The 14503-nt window shown below is 55.4% G+C and overlaps 1 protein-coding gene across 1 annotated transcript; it reads left to right on the top strand.

Annotated features, from left to right (window-relative positions):
• Window positions 1-80: 80 nt before the first annotated feature.
• NECAP1 (NECAP endocytosis associated 1) lies at window positions 81-6683 on the top strand. Its single transcript, XM_032224730.1, has 8 exons — window positions 81-231; window positions 592-692; window positions 2053-2157; window positions 2748-2829; window positions 3351-3459; window positions 3551-3740; window positions 4513-4618; window positions 4912-6683. Exons 1-8 carry the CDS (start codon window positions 134-136, stop codon window positions 4958-4960), a joined length of 840 nt encoding a protein of 279 aa, XP_032080621.1. The 5' UTR covers window positions 81-133; the 3' UTR covers window positions 4961-6683.
• The last annotated feature ends 7820 nt before the right edge of the window (window positions 6684-14503 follow it).

The raw sequence follows: 14503 nt of genomic DNA on the forward strand, positions 1-14503 counted from the left end.
GCGGCTCTACGGCCCGGCGTCCCAAGCGCGTGAGCGGCCATAGAGGCCGGGAGGCAGGAGCGGCGCGGGGGACGGAAGTCGGCGGGCGGGCGGGCGGCCTTCCCTTCCGGCTCGCGGTCAGCTGGCGGGGGCGATGGCTGCGGCCGAGGCGGAGTACGAGTCGGTGCTGTGCGTGAAGCCCGAGGTCAGCGTCTACCGCATCCCGCCCAGGGCCTCCAACCGCGGCTACCGGTAGGAGGCCGAGCCCTGCGGCGCTTTCCCCGCCCAGCCAGCCCAGAGCCTCACGGGGCGCCCTTGGGGGAGGGGCTCGCTCCCCGGGGAATCCCCCCCCCCACTCAGCCCCCACCCCCATTTAGCGACGTCTCTTGCCCCGGTTGTTAAGCGGGGCGCTGCAGTGGCTGTTGGCCTGAATCTGGCTTTGCTTGTCAGAGGAAGGAGGCGGGCGAAGGGGGACCCTGGGGGGCTGCGGCCGTCATAGCTGCGAGTCGGTTGCCCAAGCCGTCGTAAGTGTGGGTTGAGGGTCCTGGGGGCCTTGTAGGGCTCTGAGCAGCCGCCGAAAGGGCCGTCGTAAGTGGGGGACTTGCCTTGCAGGGCCTCCGACTGGAAGCTGGAGCAGCCGGACTGGACGGGGCGCCTGAGGGTCACCTCCAAGGGGAAGGTGGCCTACGTGAAGCTGGAGGACAAAGTCTCGGGTGAGCAGCGGGGGGGGGGTCTGCGTGGGGGATGCAGGGACCGAGGCCCTGGTGGGCTTCCCAGGGGCTCCTCCTCCTCCGCCTGCGGCTGCTCCTGTCCTCATTGAGGAGTTTTTTTTTGGGGGGGGGTGTGATGCGGAGGGGCCCCCCTCGAAGCCCCCCTGTGCTTGGGGTGAGGCTCCAGAGCAGAGCCCCCCTTTGGCTGCAGCAGGCAGGGCCTCCATCGGGGCTTCTCCCCCCCCCCCCTCCTGCTTGTGGAAAGGGACGCCGGAGTGGCCACTCGGGGCTCCCTGTAAGGATCTCTGGGTGACTGAGGCCGTTTCATGGCTGAGCCTCCTTCCTTGGCCATGGGGGGCCCTTCCTGGGCTGGGCTGGTGGATTCCTCCAAATGAGGATCTCTGCAGATTTCCTTGGATCCCTAAGCAGAGAATCTTTCATTGTCACTGCACGTATGGACCCACCCAACGAAATTCACATGACGCCCAGAGACCCAACACACCCCACGGTCCCCAAACACAACCCCCCCCACCCCCCCCCACCAGACATTCCCCGTCCCTAAACACCCCCCCCCCCCCAAGCACCTGCACAACAGGTGATGGGGACCCTTTACTCTCTCACGTCCAGGCTGGTTCTTGTGTTCTAGCCCCCCCCCTCCCCCCAGACACACCTTCCCCTCCCATTCTCAGCCCTCCTCCTGCTCCTCATTCAAAACGGAGGGAAAGAACTGACTTTCAAATCCCAAGAAATGCTCAAACAGCTTTAGTAGAAGATTGAAACTTATGAAATAGTAAAGGTTCTCTAATTGCAGCTTTGAAAATTATTAGCATCTTATTTATCAATTTTTTATTGGGTTAATTTGATTTTTTTGTTAGATTATTTTATAAATTATGTAATTGATATTTTGCTGTGGTGGCACAGCAGTTACAATGCAGCATTGCAGGCCAACTCTGCCCACTGCCGGCAGGCTCAAGGTTGACTCAGCCTTCCGTCCTTCGGTAAAAGAGGACCCAGATTGTTTTTTGGGGGGGAAGAATACTGGCATTTGTGAACCGCTTAGAGAAGGCTGCAAAGCCCTGTACAGCGGTATATAAGTCTAAGCGCTACTGCTGTTTATTGCAAAGAGGGGGCCCTGGGGAAGGGCCTCCTTCCAGCGGTCAGCCAAGGTTGCAGCGGGATTTCCTCCCGAGAGGGCAGGAAAGGAGGGCTTTGGACCAGCTGGAGGGAGATGAGTAGGGTGCCCTTTGTGAGTGGGCAGCTCTCCCTGCCAGAGGCTCCCCCCGAGGCCTTCTGGAAAGGGCCTGGTTTCCACGTCCCTTTCTGGGCCCTGAAGGCTGTCTCTCTTCTCCGCCTTTCCTCCCAGGGGAGCTTTTCGCCCAGGCTCCGATCGATCAGTTCCCCGGCATCGCAATAGAGACAGTCAATGACTCCAGCCGGTATTTCGTCATCCGGATTCAGGATGGAAACGGTGAGGAGGAGGGGGGGGAGGGGGAGGCGTGGTTTCCTCTTGGCCAGTGGGAACGATGGTGGCCCCACTGAGGGTGCCTCCAGCCGCCCCGAGGGATCTGGCCCCAGAGGACCCTCTGTCAGCCATCCGGTGGAGCCGGGCGGTTCAGAGCAGGCCTTGCCTTGAGCAGAGCCAAATGCCAGGAGGTTTCTGAACTAAGCGCCAGGGAAGTCGCACCTGGGGGCGACCTGGGAGACGTTACGTGTGAAAGCTCCCCTCTCTGCCCGACTGGTTCTCAGCGGAGGAGCTGAAGGCCTCTGAAGGGGGCACCACGGAGCCAAGGACGTCCCTGCGGCTCTTGTGCAGGGGTGGCCTGATACCTGTTGGCAGGTTCCTTCTGACCGCCAGGCCTCCGGAGCCCTAAGAAGAGATGCGCCCCTGGGGCAGCGAGGGAGACACGGAGGAGGTTGGCCTTCCTCTGAGAAGGGAGGGGGGCCTAGGAGGCAGCAGAGGCGGCCCCTTCTCACTGGGCAGCCAAGGACTCTCCTAGGCCTGTTAGCAGACGGGGGCCGAGGATTTCTGGGCCAACGGCTGCTGGCTTTCTCGCTCAGGGCGCAGCGCCTTCATTGGCATTGGCTTTGGCGACAGAGGAGACGCCTTCGACTTCAACGTGGCCCTGCAGGACCATTTCAAGTGAGTCTGCCTTGCTGGGCGAGGGGAGGGATCGGCCGGAGGAGGGTCAGCCTGGGGAGGGGGGAGGGGGGGGGACCTTCCTTCCCGGCTCCTGTCTGAAATGGGGCTGATCACCTGATCGCCATTCCTGCCGGCTTCCCCAGAAAGTCAGTGGGGAAGTTGGCAGAGAAGGGCGCAATTCGCTCGGGGAAGCTTACCCCACCTGTGCACCCCCCTCAGCACCTTTGCCCTTGCTCAGCCGCCCCCATCCCCCCCCCCACTCTCCGTCCCCCTTTGCTAGCTTTCCTTCTGACTCCCATGGGGGGGAAGCAGCAGGCCGTTGCCTCCCCAACGACTCCGGGGATCAGTTAGCACCTGCAGCTGCCATGGCCGCCGCTAAGCGAGGCAGTCGCGCTTTGTGACCGTGTTGTTTAGTGGCAGGCGTTCCGTGGCAGTTGTAAGCTGAGGAGGGCCTTGCCCGGTTCGCCTTCCGCCTGGTTCCCGCTCTTCCCTGTCCCGGCGCTTCACCTTCTCGCACACAGGTGGGTGAAGCAGGAGACGGAGATCTCCCGGGAGTCCCAGGAGCTGGACAGCCGGCCCAAGCTTGACCTGGGCTTCAAGGAAGGGCAGACCATCAAGCTCAACATTGGGGTGAGGCCCCCCTGCACCCCTCTCCTGGCTTCCCTGGGCATGGGAGGGTCTCCGGGAGGCCCCTCATAACGCCCTCTCTCTCCCTTTGCAGAATATGCCCACCAAGAAAGGGGGGTCGGCAAAGCCCCGCCCCCCTGGCGCAGGTGGGCTCAGCCTCCTCCCCCCACCCCCGGGGGGCAAGATGGCCCCTCCCCCTCCGGTCCCCCCCCTCTCTTCAACAGCCATTTCCAACCACGTGACTCCTCCCCCCGTGCCAAACTCCAGCAGTGCTGGCATTGCAGGTAACGGCGGCTTCCTGGTAGAGGGGGATTCTGGGGGTGGGGGGTCCCCACCCAGCAGGCGCTCAGAAGAGGGGGGCAGGGCGGGGGCCCTGATGGGCATGGAGTCGGGATGGGGAGGAGGAGCCCTTTGGCAGCTGCTCCGTCAGCCGCTCCGAGGAAAGGCCGGCCTTTTAGATTGGCCAGGATTCTCCCCCCCCCTCTTCCCCCCCCCCCCCGTGGCTTCCCTTTTGTGGGTCTCGCAGTCAAGTCGTCCTTGACTTACAACCGTCCCCCTGGTGACCGTTCAAACAACGGCGCTGGAAGGAGGGCCGTGTGGCTGCTTCCCACAGCTGTGACCTTTGCGGTCTCCCCCCCCCCCCCCCGGATCACATGGTCCCAGAATTGAGACGCGTGGCGGCCAGTTCATACTTACGGCCATTGTGACCCTCTGAGCAGCAAAGTCCACGGGGAAGCCAGATTGGCTTTACAGCCATGTTACTCACTTAACAGCTGCAGGGATTCACTTAGCAACGGTGGCAAGAAGGGCGCAACATGGGGCAAAATTCACTTAACAAATGTCTCGCCTAACAAAGTAAACTTTGGGCTCCCTGGTGTTCATAAGTCGAGGACCACCCCTACACACTGGTTTGGGGGGGGGGGTCCTGTGGCTGGTCCTTCGAGGGCTGAGGACATTGGGAGAGGCTCCTGGCTGGTGTCCCCAGAGAAAGCTGGAGGAGACCCTCTCCCAGTATTTCTAACCAAGAACCCCTCCCTTTCATACCCCCCCCACCAGATACCCTCCTAGACCTTGATTTGCCCCCCGCCGCCTCCAAGGGCCCCCCGCCTGCCCCCGTCCCAGGCAGTGCAGATCTCTGGGGAGACTTCAACACGGCACCCAGGTAAGGGGGGGGGGCCCTCCGGGGTCAAGGCCACCGTGTTTCCCTGAAAATAAGCCAGGGCCTTGTTTTCTTTTGACCCCTGAAACGAGTGCCTGGCCTTATGTTTGGGGAGGGTTTTGGGGAGCCTTCCTTCCTTCTCCTCCGTCCGGCCTCTGCTGAGCCCCCGCAGCCCTGGGGCGGCCCCTTTCTCCTTTCAAGGTCTTGCTGGGAAGATGGGGTGGGGGGTGTTCTCGGCCCCACTTGCCTTTCTCCTAATCCTCTCCCTGCCTGTGCCCCCCCCCTTCCCCCTCCAGCACAGTTCCCAGCCAGACTGCTCAGCCGCCTAGCTGGGTTCAGTTCTGAAGAAGCGGAGCGGAGGGGGCGGAAAGGGACCAGCGGCCGAGGTAGATGGACCGACTGTGGAGGGAGTTTCCCGACGTCCTTCGGGCTCTTCAGCCGGATCCGGATTTCCAGACAATCCTCCTCCTGTTCTTGTTGGTGTTCCCGTCCCATTGACGCCCGTTGCATTTGATCCCTGGCAGCAGAATTCACCCCTCCGGGAGCCGTGGAAGGGCGAGGAAAGGGGGGCTGGGACCCGGTCCCTGCTTCTGGTCAGCCCCCGAGGTCTGGGAGGCTAAGCAGGTGCTGCTTTTCCTTCGCCAGTTCCAGCCGGGCCTCCGTGTCCTCCTTTCTGAGCCTCGGTGCGCCTGGGGCGGGCGGAGGGCCAGAGCTGCCCCTCTTGACCTCTGCTCCCTGTGGCCGTCCTCACCCGTCTCATCATTCCCCCGGCTCCCCCCCCCCCCCCCGCTCAGATCCAGTGAGAAGATCCCTTCCAAAATTGGACGTAGTTGCAACACCCCAGAGCCCCTCCTGCTCCCCCTTTCACGGACGGCAGGCGTGACCTTCTCCTGGGCTTCCTTGTGAACCCGGCTGGTTGTGTCCTCAGGATGGGCTGCCTGGCATCCACACGGCAGGGGGAGGGCCGCCCACTCCTGCATCAGAGGAGCCGGGTGGCGTGGGAGGGTCGGGCTCCCGGATGCCACTTTCTGGCCAGTACGTTTTGTCAGCCTGTCCCTGGCGGAGATGCCCGAATCCTGGCGTCTTTTTCTGGCAGCGTCTCTTCCCTCCGCCTGCCTGCCTGCCTGCCTGCCTGCCTGGTCCGTGTCTTTTTGGGGATTTTCACAGGTCTCCCCTTCGCTCCCCTTGCTGACGGGGAGCTCGAATGGCTCTGAAACACCCGCTTCGCTTGGCCCTCCAATTGGGGGGCCCTTTTCTTGTTGCGCTCTAGATCCGTTTCTCCCGGGAGGCTCCTGGCCTCGGTGGGCAGGAGTCCTTACGCCGTAGTCTTGGCTCTCGCCTGGTGCATGTCCTGGGTGACGCCGCCCCCCCCCTTCCCCGTGGTTTGGTGTTTTCCCTCTGGGTAGTTTTCAAGTGAGCCGGGCACTTCCAGGTCCACCTCTCCGTGTTTAGTCTCTTCTCCGCGCCCCCCGCCCCCCGCCCCCAGCCAAATCTCCATCTCCCTTGCAGGGGAAGAGGGGGGGGGGATCTGCTCCGTTAGTGTCAGGCGGGAGACCGCAAGGAAATGAAATGCACTTTTTGAAAAGAAGAAGCCTCCGCAGCTCCCCATAACCCCCCCCCCCAAATCCCCACTTGCTCCTGAGGCTGTCTCTGTCCCTTGCAGGCGGCCGCCAAGGGTTACGCTGGGCTGTGGCTCCGGGAAGGACCCGGTTCCCCTGGAAAGTGGGAGTCGTAGCCCAGCTGGGAGGCGCCTGGTTGGGCTTAGCCGCTTCCACCCCTTCTTTTTGCCCCTCCACGCCCCGCCTGGAGGTTCTGGATGCGGCTGAGTCCTCTCCCTCCGTGGCCATTTCCACAGCCTCCCAGCCCCCCTCCCCTCCCCAGGCCATTCCCTGACTTCCCAGGCTGACCAATCGGGAGGCTGCCCCTCTCTGTGTGTGTTTTCTTACGGCTAGTATTACCTAAATAATATATTATGTATTGTCACAAACAGAAGTAATATTCATCTGTCTGTATATAAAGTATAAGATGTACTGGTTCAATAAATAGCAAATAAAAGAATTAAACCTGGGAGAAGCAGCTCCCGTCTTCAAGGCTCAACCCCCCCACCCCACCCCCACAGCCCCTCCGGAATCTCCCGCCTCCTCCCCCCCCCCCCCGAGGCTGGGCGTGGGTGGGTGGCTGGGTCGGCTGAGGAGGCTGGAAGAGAGCCGTGGGAGCAGGTGGCCGCTGAGCCTTTGGCCTCCCTGGCAGTGCTGGACGCTGCCCCTCCGGTCGGAAGGGCAGAGGGGACCTCCTGGCGTCTGCAGGGAGACCACGGACGCAGAGTCCCTGTGTGCACAAAGGGGCGGAGCTTTGATTGTCGCGCTCCGACAGTTGTGTTGCTGATTTTGGCCTCCCCTGAACCTCTCCGGCCTTCATCGTGTTTTAGAGAAATCGGTAAATGGCCGTCCTTAAGTGAAGCAGGCAGGGTGAAGGATTCTGCTCCGAGAGAGGAGACGACGGGCTGAAGCAGAAAGGCAGCAGGGATTGAGGAAGGAGCACGGAGGGAGGAAGCAGAGGGCTCTGCAAAAGCCCTTGCAAGGGGGGTGGGGGTGGGGGTGGGGGGCAAGGTCCTCTACAGGGCGGAGAGGATGCGGCTGTGCTCTCTGGAGTCACAAGGAACAGAGTCATGGGTTTGGTGACTCACCACCACCCAGAAATTGCAACAGAGGCCGATGCCCAGAGCCCCCGGCCCACGGGCTCTGCTCATGGCCAGGCACTGGGGCCGACGGGGACTTCCAGGCCCCCTGGTAGAAACGGCTTCCTCTCCACCCCTTTCAAACCTGGCCTTGGACCAGCGAGATGAAGAGCTGCCGGGGAGAAGGAAGGGGAAGCGGCTTAGTTCAGTGTCAGCAATTGACTCTTAAACTTCCCGGCTGTGCAAAACCGCTTCTCTTTTCCAGCCAGAAAATTGAGGAATTGGAGTGCTTGAAGAAACGGAAAGTTTCTCTTTGACCTGCAGACGGATCTCTTTTTGATCAGAGCTTGTCTTGTGTGGCCTGGCTCAGCTCCCCGGGAGCCTCCCTTCCACCCAGGGGCCCCTGCCTGGTCCTGCCCTCCCACCACCCCAGCAACTGAGGCTGGCGGGCGGCTGCTCCCGCAAGAGCCGGGAGGGGCTGGGAAGGAAGCCGGCCCTCCCTCCCTGTCCTGCCCAGTCCTGGCTCTCCCCCTCGGGAAAGGAGGCCGGAGGTGGTGGGGAGAAGGCAGACCCCCCCCTGCGCATCCCTGGGGCTCCTTTTGCATGGCTGAGAGCCCATCATCCTACGGCTGGCTCAGCCTAAGCCCCCCTCCCCCCCGGGGGGGCAGTTTCTTCTTCAGGGCAGACTGGCCTTGGAGGCGTAGCTGGGCCGCCTCCTCTTCCGTCTTTTGTGACGTGGCCTCTGTCCACGCGGAAAGCCCACCGTGGGCTCTGAAGGGGCCAAGTGCCCCCCCCCCTCCAACCAACTGGGCGATTTGGGTAGAGGCAGCTCGCCAGGCCCTTTTGCAACCTGGAAGGGGCTCAGATGGTGGCCTTGGATGGCCTGGAAAGTCCAGGGGCCGTTTTGCTCGGAGCTTTCATGAGGAGGAGGAGGAGGAGGAAGAACAAACGGTTCTCAGCGCTCTTTGCCTGCAATCACCAAAATAAAAGAGCTGCATTTTGGGAAGGAGTACCTGGCGCCCCCTGGTGGACTGAGGGTTCAGCAGCAGGCCTTGGCAGCTGCAGGATGTGGGGAGAGGGGGGGGGATGGACCTGGGTTGGCCTGCGCTCAGGTGGGATCCTGGCCAGGGAAGTCTTGGGGGGAAGGCTTTCTTCAGTGACCTGGGAATGCTGTTGTTATTCTCTGGCTCAGCCAGCCTGCTCCAGGGAGATGCTTGGAGATTTGCAGAGACCTTGAAGGGAGGGGGGGGCATCTGATGAGACCCCCCTTTTCAAGGGCCTCTTTGTACGCTGGTAAAAAAGCTAATACGATCCTTGGTCGTATTACACAGAGGCATAGAATCAAAACCACGTGAAGCGTTACTACCGCTTTGTAAAGCCTTAGTAAGGCCACACCTGGAGTACCGCATCCAGTTGTGGTCCCCACAAGGCAAAAAAGAGGTTGGGACTTTGGGGGAAAGTGCAGAGAAGAGCAGCTGAGAGGATTAAAGGCCCAGAGATGAAGACACATGAAGAACGGCTGCAGGCCAGTCTAGAGGGGGGAAAACGGTTAAGGGTGACATGATAGCAACATGCCAGCATTTGATGGGTTGCCACAAAGACCGGGTGGGGGTGGGGAGTCAGTTCATTCTACAAAGCACCAGAGGGCAGGACAGGAAACGATGGATGGAAACTAATCAAGGAGAGAAGCAATCTGGAACGAAGAAGAATCTTCCTAATGGGGAGAACAATGGACCATTGGAAGAGGAGTTGTGGGTGCTCCAACACTGGAGGATTTCAAGAAGAGACATGGGCAGCCACTTGTCTGAAACGGTACTATAGGGCCTCCTGCTTGAGCAGGGGGTTGGACTAGAAGACCTCCAAGGTCCCTTCCAGCTCTCTTCTGATTGATGAACTGCTCCCCCTGGAGCTTTCATTGTGCAACTGCAGCCCTGCTCTGACTGTGGCCCAGCAGCACAGAGGCATCAGGGGGTTACAGGGTGAAAGGTGGGCGGGGAGATTCTTTCTTGGGGGCAAATAACTGGATCATGCAAGACAATGGCTCCCATTGAGCCCAGCAGCCCCAGATTAGGACCGGCTTTAAACCCCCCAGGGAAAAGGGTGGCATACAAATAAAGTGAAACTGAAACTAAACCAGACCAGATTGCAGGCTCACCGCTGTGTCCCCGTCCATCCAGGGCGGCTTTGGCTTCTTGGAAACAGACCCTTCAGCGGCCCTGCAGGTCCCCCTCCTCCTGCCCTAATCTCCTGCAGATGCAGCCCCCACCCCAAGGCAGCTCCCTTGCAGGTCTAGGTCACGCCTGCACCCGGATTGGGGCCCACCGTCTCCCGCAGAGTCTCCATGTGCTCCGTGGCCTAAACTGAGGTGCCCACCTGCCTCCCAACATGGGGAGGGGGGCATCATCACCCCTCATCCTGTTCTGAGAAGAGGTGGCTCCGAAGGACGAGGAAGCCTCCGGGCTGAAGATGGCATCGGAGGGTGGAATTGTCTCCATGTCTTCTTGCCACCATGATCCAACCCCAAATATTGCAGATGTCACCTGCTTTATTCAACCAATGTCTTTGTTTTAAATATTAAAACGTGTCCGTTTTAATTTGGTTAAACAAATCAAAATCACTTCCCCTTTCCCCGGCCTGAAAAAAGATGAACCAACAAAGGCTTCCTAATTTTTTTTGCTTAGTTTACTTAATAAAACAGAACACAGAGGGGAAAAAATAAAATGACATCAGCAAGAGAAAAAGAAAGCAAGAGGCTTCTCAAGGAAAGGCAGGGACTTGGGAAGTTTTATGCAACGGTTTCAAGGAAAGAGGAGCATATTTCATTGGGATCCTCCGGGTGTAACCTACGTCTGGGAGCAACTCACACCCAGGCTTCCACCCACTGAGGAGTAACGGCGGCCAGGCATTCATCTTTCCCCCAAGGGGAGCTGCACAGAGGATCCATTCTCTTGTCCCACCATCCATTTCCTCGTAATCAGTATGTGGTTCAAAAGAATAGGGATGTCCAGAAATATTAAATCATACCTTAGAGTTAAATTAATAGATTTAATCACTTTTCCCCAGAGTATAATAACTTTAGGACACATTTTAATGAATCTCCAACAAAATGGTCTTTTAATTGCATCTTCAAAAAAATGGTGATTCACCCATTTATTTTCTATTCAAACGCTATGATTTCAATGAGTTTTAAATATTATTTTTGGTTGAATAAATTCCTAATCTAAGGTCTACTGAAATTTTTGACACTGAGGCAAAACAATTTCCCATTGTTTAGACAAAAGAGCAAACCTCAATTTCTTACTCCATTCATTCTTTGAAATTTGCCTATTAAATTGATTTATTGATAACAGATATGATTGTGGGCTTTTCTGTCTCAGAAAATGTAATGATGCATTCTAATAATTCAGGTGTTTCTGAAGCTGAAAATGCTGCTGTTCCAAATTATACATCAGTGGGCTCTCTAATTGTAAAAACTGCAACTGAGGAGCAAGGTGGGGGAGAGACAGTATTTACCTTTTAAAACAGAATGATCAAGCCAGCATTTCTAGTTCCAAGAGAATTTTTGTGCCTGCAAAGTACTTTCCTGCAGGTTTCTCCCAAGTCTTTCATACAAGGATGTTCTGGGTCTCCAGAAGCTTCTGTCCCTCTCCCCCTCTCCCTCCCTCTCCCTCTCTCTCCTCACATGAGGTCACAACAATGAGAGATTGCTGTAGCATGTGTGTTTGAATGTTATTCATTTATTGAACAAACATCTATATTTCTGCTTTTCGCTATATCTTTCAAGGGGAGTCATTGTGATTCTTAGTCAAGGGTGGTGTTTTTTTAATATCTGTTTTGCCAGTTCAGTATTCCAGTCTGGCATAGTATTTTTACACTTTTCAAGCTCCTGGAATACCCTCATTCTCACCCACAGAGAGAGTCACTCTTGGTATGCGTTTCCTCCCCATCTGCATTGGAGTTCAAAGGAATTGCTGGAGACCTGGGTCAAAGGGGCTGGGGCACCCTCCATCCTCCCCCCTTCCCCGATCCCCCCCCCCCGCATGCACCTTGGGGCCACTTCAAAGTTGGGTGGGAGAGGGGAGTAGCCCAATTTGCTTGCAGTGCAACACCTGGCAGCTCCCTTCCCCCCCCCCTCTCCCCACTTACAGAAAAGCCCTGGGTCTCCCTGCAGAAGGAAGGGGGGGTCCCAGGGCCAGCAAGGCGATAGTTTTAAAGGAAGCCTCCGCTCCTGGGAAGAAATGCCCTCCTGGGGCACCAGAGGCAGAGAGGTCTTTCCCCTCTTGGGGAGGGTCCCCTCAGGCGGACTTTCTCCCAGGCTCAGAGGAGCTCAGCAGATGCAGCAGCAGCAGCTCTCTGACCCCCCCCCCCCCCGCCTTCCCACCTGCTGGTTGGGCCCTGGTGAGGGAGGGGCCATGAAGGCGACCCCCGTGGGAGGAGCCCCTCCCTCGTCCAGCCCCAGGGAGCTGCCAGGCCACCAAGAAAAAGGATAAACTGAACAAGAGGAGGAGTCATATTAGGAAACTGGCTAGTTTTACATTCCCTCCCATCGTCACAACTTATGATTGCATCAACATGCTTATAAACCTTGACACGGCTTCCAATTACTTTCTTCACATTATCTCCCTCTTAAAAATCATATTCTGACAGACGGAGTCTCCCTTGTTTTGTGACACATGAAACACATTCTGGCTTAAATTTGGCCAAACCTTTCTCTGTGCTGCATGATCTCTGCTGCTCTTTTGTCCTGGCTGCAGTGGGGTTTTCCAGTCCGGAATTATACATCAGGGATCCTGCCTGGTGAATTGATGGGTTTTTCAGCCTGGGAAGGTCCCTCTTCCCCCATGGAGGCAAATTTCCCTCCTGCAGCTCTCAGCACGGATCTTATTATGTAGTCATTTGCATTGGTTCATTTCTTACTCGTGGAATTGTTCTGGAGCATTACCTAGTAGAATTAAAAGCACCAAGATTTCAATTCAAAGTTCAGACTCTACAATTTTTAAATAAACAATGTATTCTCCTTCAATTAATACAAGTAATTTTTACAAGACCAGCACCTATGATTGAATCTTCCTTCAGTGTCGCAACGTTTCTGGTATTTGTTGTTCCATGATTTTCTCTTAAATTATAGCATCGGAAAAAGTGTTTTTTTTTCTAGATCCTCTCAGTGTTACATTGCAATTGTTTCTTTAAAATGTTGTGTTCACTTTATCATGAGATAAAGTTCCTTGTAACTTTGGGCTGTATTTTAATAAACATTGACAAATACACCTCAGTGAACTATTTTGGCCCAGTGAAAGTGTTCCTAGGCTGGATTTTGTCTTAAAAACACTCTTCCTTTCTTCAGATCCCTTTTTATCCTTCCAGCGATCTGTAAACCCATCAGCCACGGTGGATTTGGCCTCATCCAGATCAATCTCTTTGCCACTTTAGTCTTCTTCTGGAGCCTGGATGGACCAGATTCACATAATGCACAGAATTACGCTTATCTTGCAATATTTTTTTCCTAAAACAAAAAGCATTTCAGGGAAATCTCAAAAGCAACATCCCACTAAAGGCAAGATTGCTGCACTTATTCGTTTTTTTAAAAAGAAGTTCCTGTTTTTGTCCACCTCTGCCTTATAAAGTTTTACTTCCCTTTAAGTTTTTGTCTTCTTTTCTATCTGCATTATTATCTCTGAAGTCCATTAGCCAGGCTGGCATCTTCTAATGCTGACATTATGCTGTTCGGGGATTTTATCATCATTCTAAAGGAACAACTTGTGGGGTAAAATAATTCAGCCTTGAAAAAGCAGTCTACCTCTGTTTTTGAATTGTGTCATTTTTATTTTTATTTTATTTTTACTTTCAGGGTTTTTTTTTTCCTTTTCCAAATAAAATATGTATTCTTCGTCCAGCTTGCAACTTTAATTATGTGATTGAAAATGGCACTTTTTGGTCTGCGTATGTGAGCGAATGTATTCATTTTAATGATAATTAAAAAAAAAAAACCCCATCCACTTTCCCGATACCTGCAGGCCTCACCGACACAGCCAGCTTCATTGCCATGGCTGGGCCAGGCTGGTGGCTGGCAAACAGCTGCTGGTGTGGGAGCCATTGGGGCTCAGGAAGGGGCAGAAGCGCTATGGGGTCCCATCCAGATTTGCTTGAGGGTTTTCCAAGGAAACTTCTCAAACTGCCAAGATGCTGCTGGTGAGAAACGTTGTGCCTGTGGCTTTGCTGGGCTTCAGCACATCCGCACCTTCAGAGCTCTTGAGAAAGGTTTGGCATCGGGTGCTTCAGTCCAGATCCTGCTCAGAGCAGAGTGGCCAATGATTTGCCACAAGCTAGAGAAAACTTCTCCTCCTCCTCCTCCTTCTCCTCTTCCTCCTCCTTTTCCTCCTCCTCCTCTTCCTCCTCCTCCTCGAAAGATTTGGGCTCAAAACAATTACACACAGTCGCCCCCACCCCACTCCCCCATGCCATCACTCTGCTGAAGAACTCATCCTCACCACCACACTGTTTCAGGCCTAAAGATATTTTACCCATGTGCTACGTTGTGTTGATATTATCCTCCTGATCTTCTGATCTTTCTCACCTTGCCTAAGACCTTCTCCTATTGGTGTCTATGAGCACTTCTTGTTCTATCTTATGATTAATGATTGTAACTATGGCACAGTGGTTAAATGCAGCACTGCAGGCTACTTCAGCTGACTGCAGTTCTGCAGTTCGGCTGTTCAAATCTCACTGGCTCAGGGTTGACTCAGCCTTCCATCCTTCCGAGGTGGGTAAAATGAGGACCCGTATTGTTGTTGGGGGCAATATGCTGACTCTGTAAACCGCTTAGAGAGGGCTGAAAGCCCTATGAAGCGGTATATAAGTCTAACTGCTATTGCTATTGCTATGACCTATCACGTTGTTCTTTGCATGTCCAGAAAATTTCCTTTCACTTGGCCAATAAAGAATTCCATTCTATTCTATTCTACTCTACTCTTCACGCCATTATTCTTTCTATTCTATTCTGTTTTCTATACTATTCTGTTTTCTGTGTTCTCCATTTTCTCTATTCCACTACATCCATTCCATATTTCCTTTTCTGTTCTGTTTTGTTCTATGAACAAGGATGGTCTTATCAGGTTTCTCAGTCCCTACTGCGCTCTCCTCTCACTTTCCCATCAGAGAGTAGGCTGCTCAATAGAGGGCCCCCTCTACATGAAAGCAGCTATGCCAGGCCC

The sequence above is a fragment of the Thamnophis elegans genome, chromosome 9 (assembly GCF_009769535.1).
Source record: "Thamnophis elegans isolate rThaEle1 chromosome 9, rThaEle1.pri, whole genome shotgun sequence".
NCBI classification, from domain to species: Eukaryota; Metazoa; Chordata; class Lepidosauria; order Squamata; family Colubridae; genus Thamnophis; species Thamnophis elegans.

Excerpts from the sequence above, each read along its gene's own strand:
- NECAP1 (XM_032224730.1), top strand. The coding sequence starts at position 134 with ATGGCTGCGGCCGAGGCGGAGTACGAGTCGGTGCTGTGCGTGAAGCCC. Across the intron at positions 693-2,052 it reads GCTGGAGGACAAAGTCTCGG|GGGAGCTTTTCGCCCAGGCT; the intron begins GTGAGCAGCGGG and ends CTTTCCTCCCAG. Across the intron at positions 3,741-4,512 it reads CAGCAGTGCTGGCATTGCAG|ATACCCTCCTAGACCTTGAT; the intron begins GTAACGGCGGCT and ends CCCCCCCACCAG.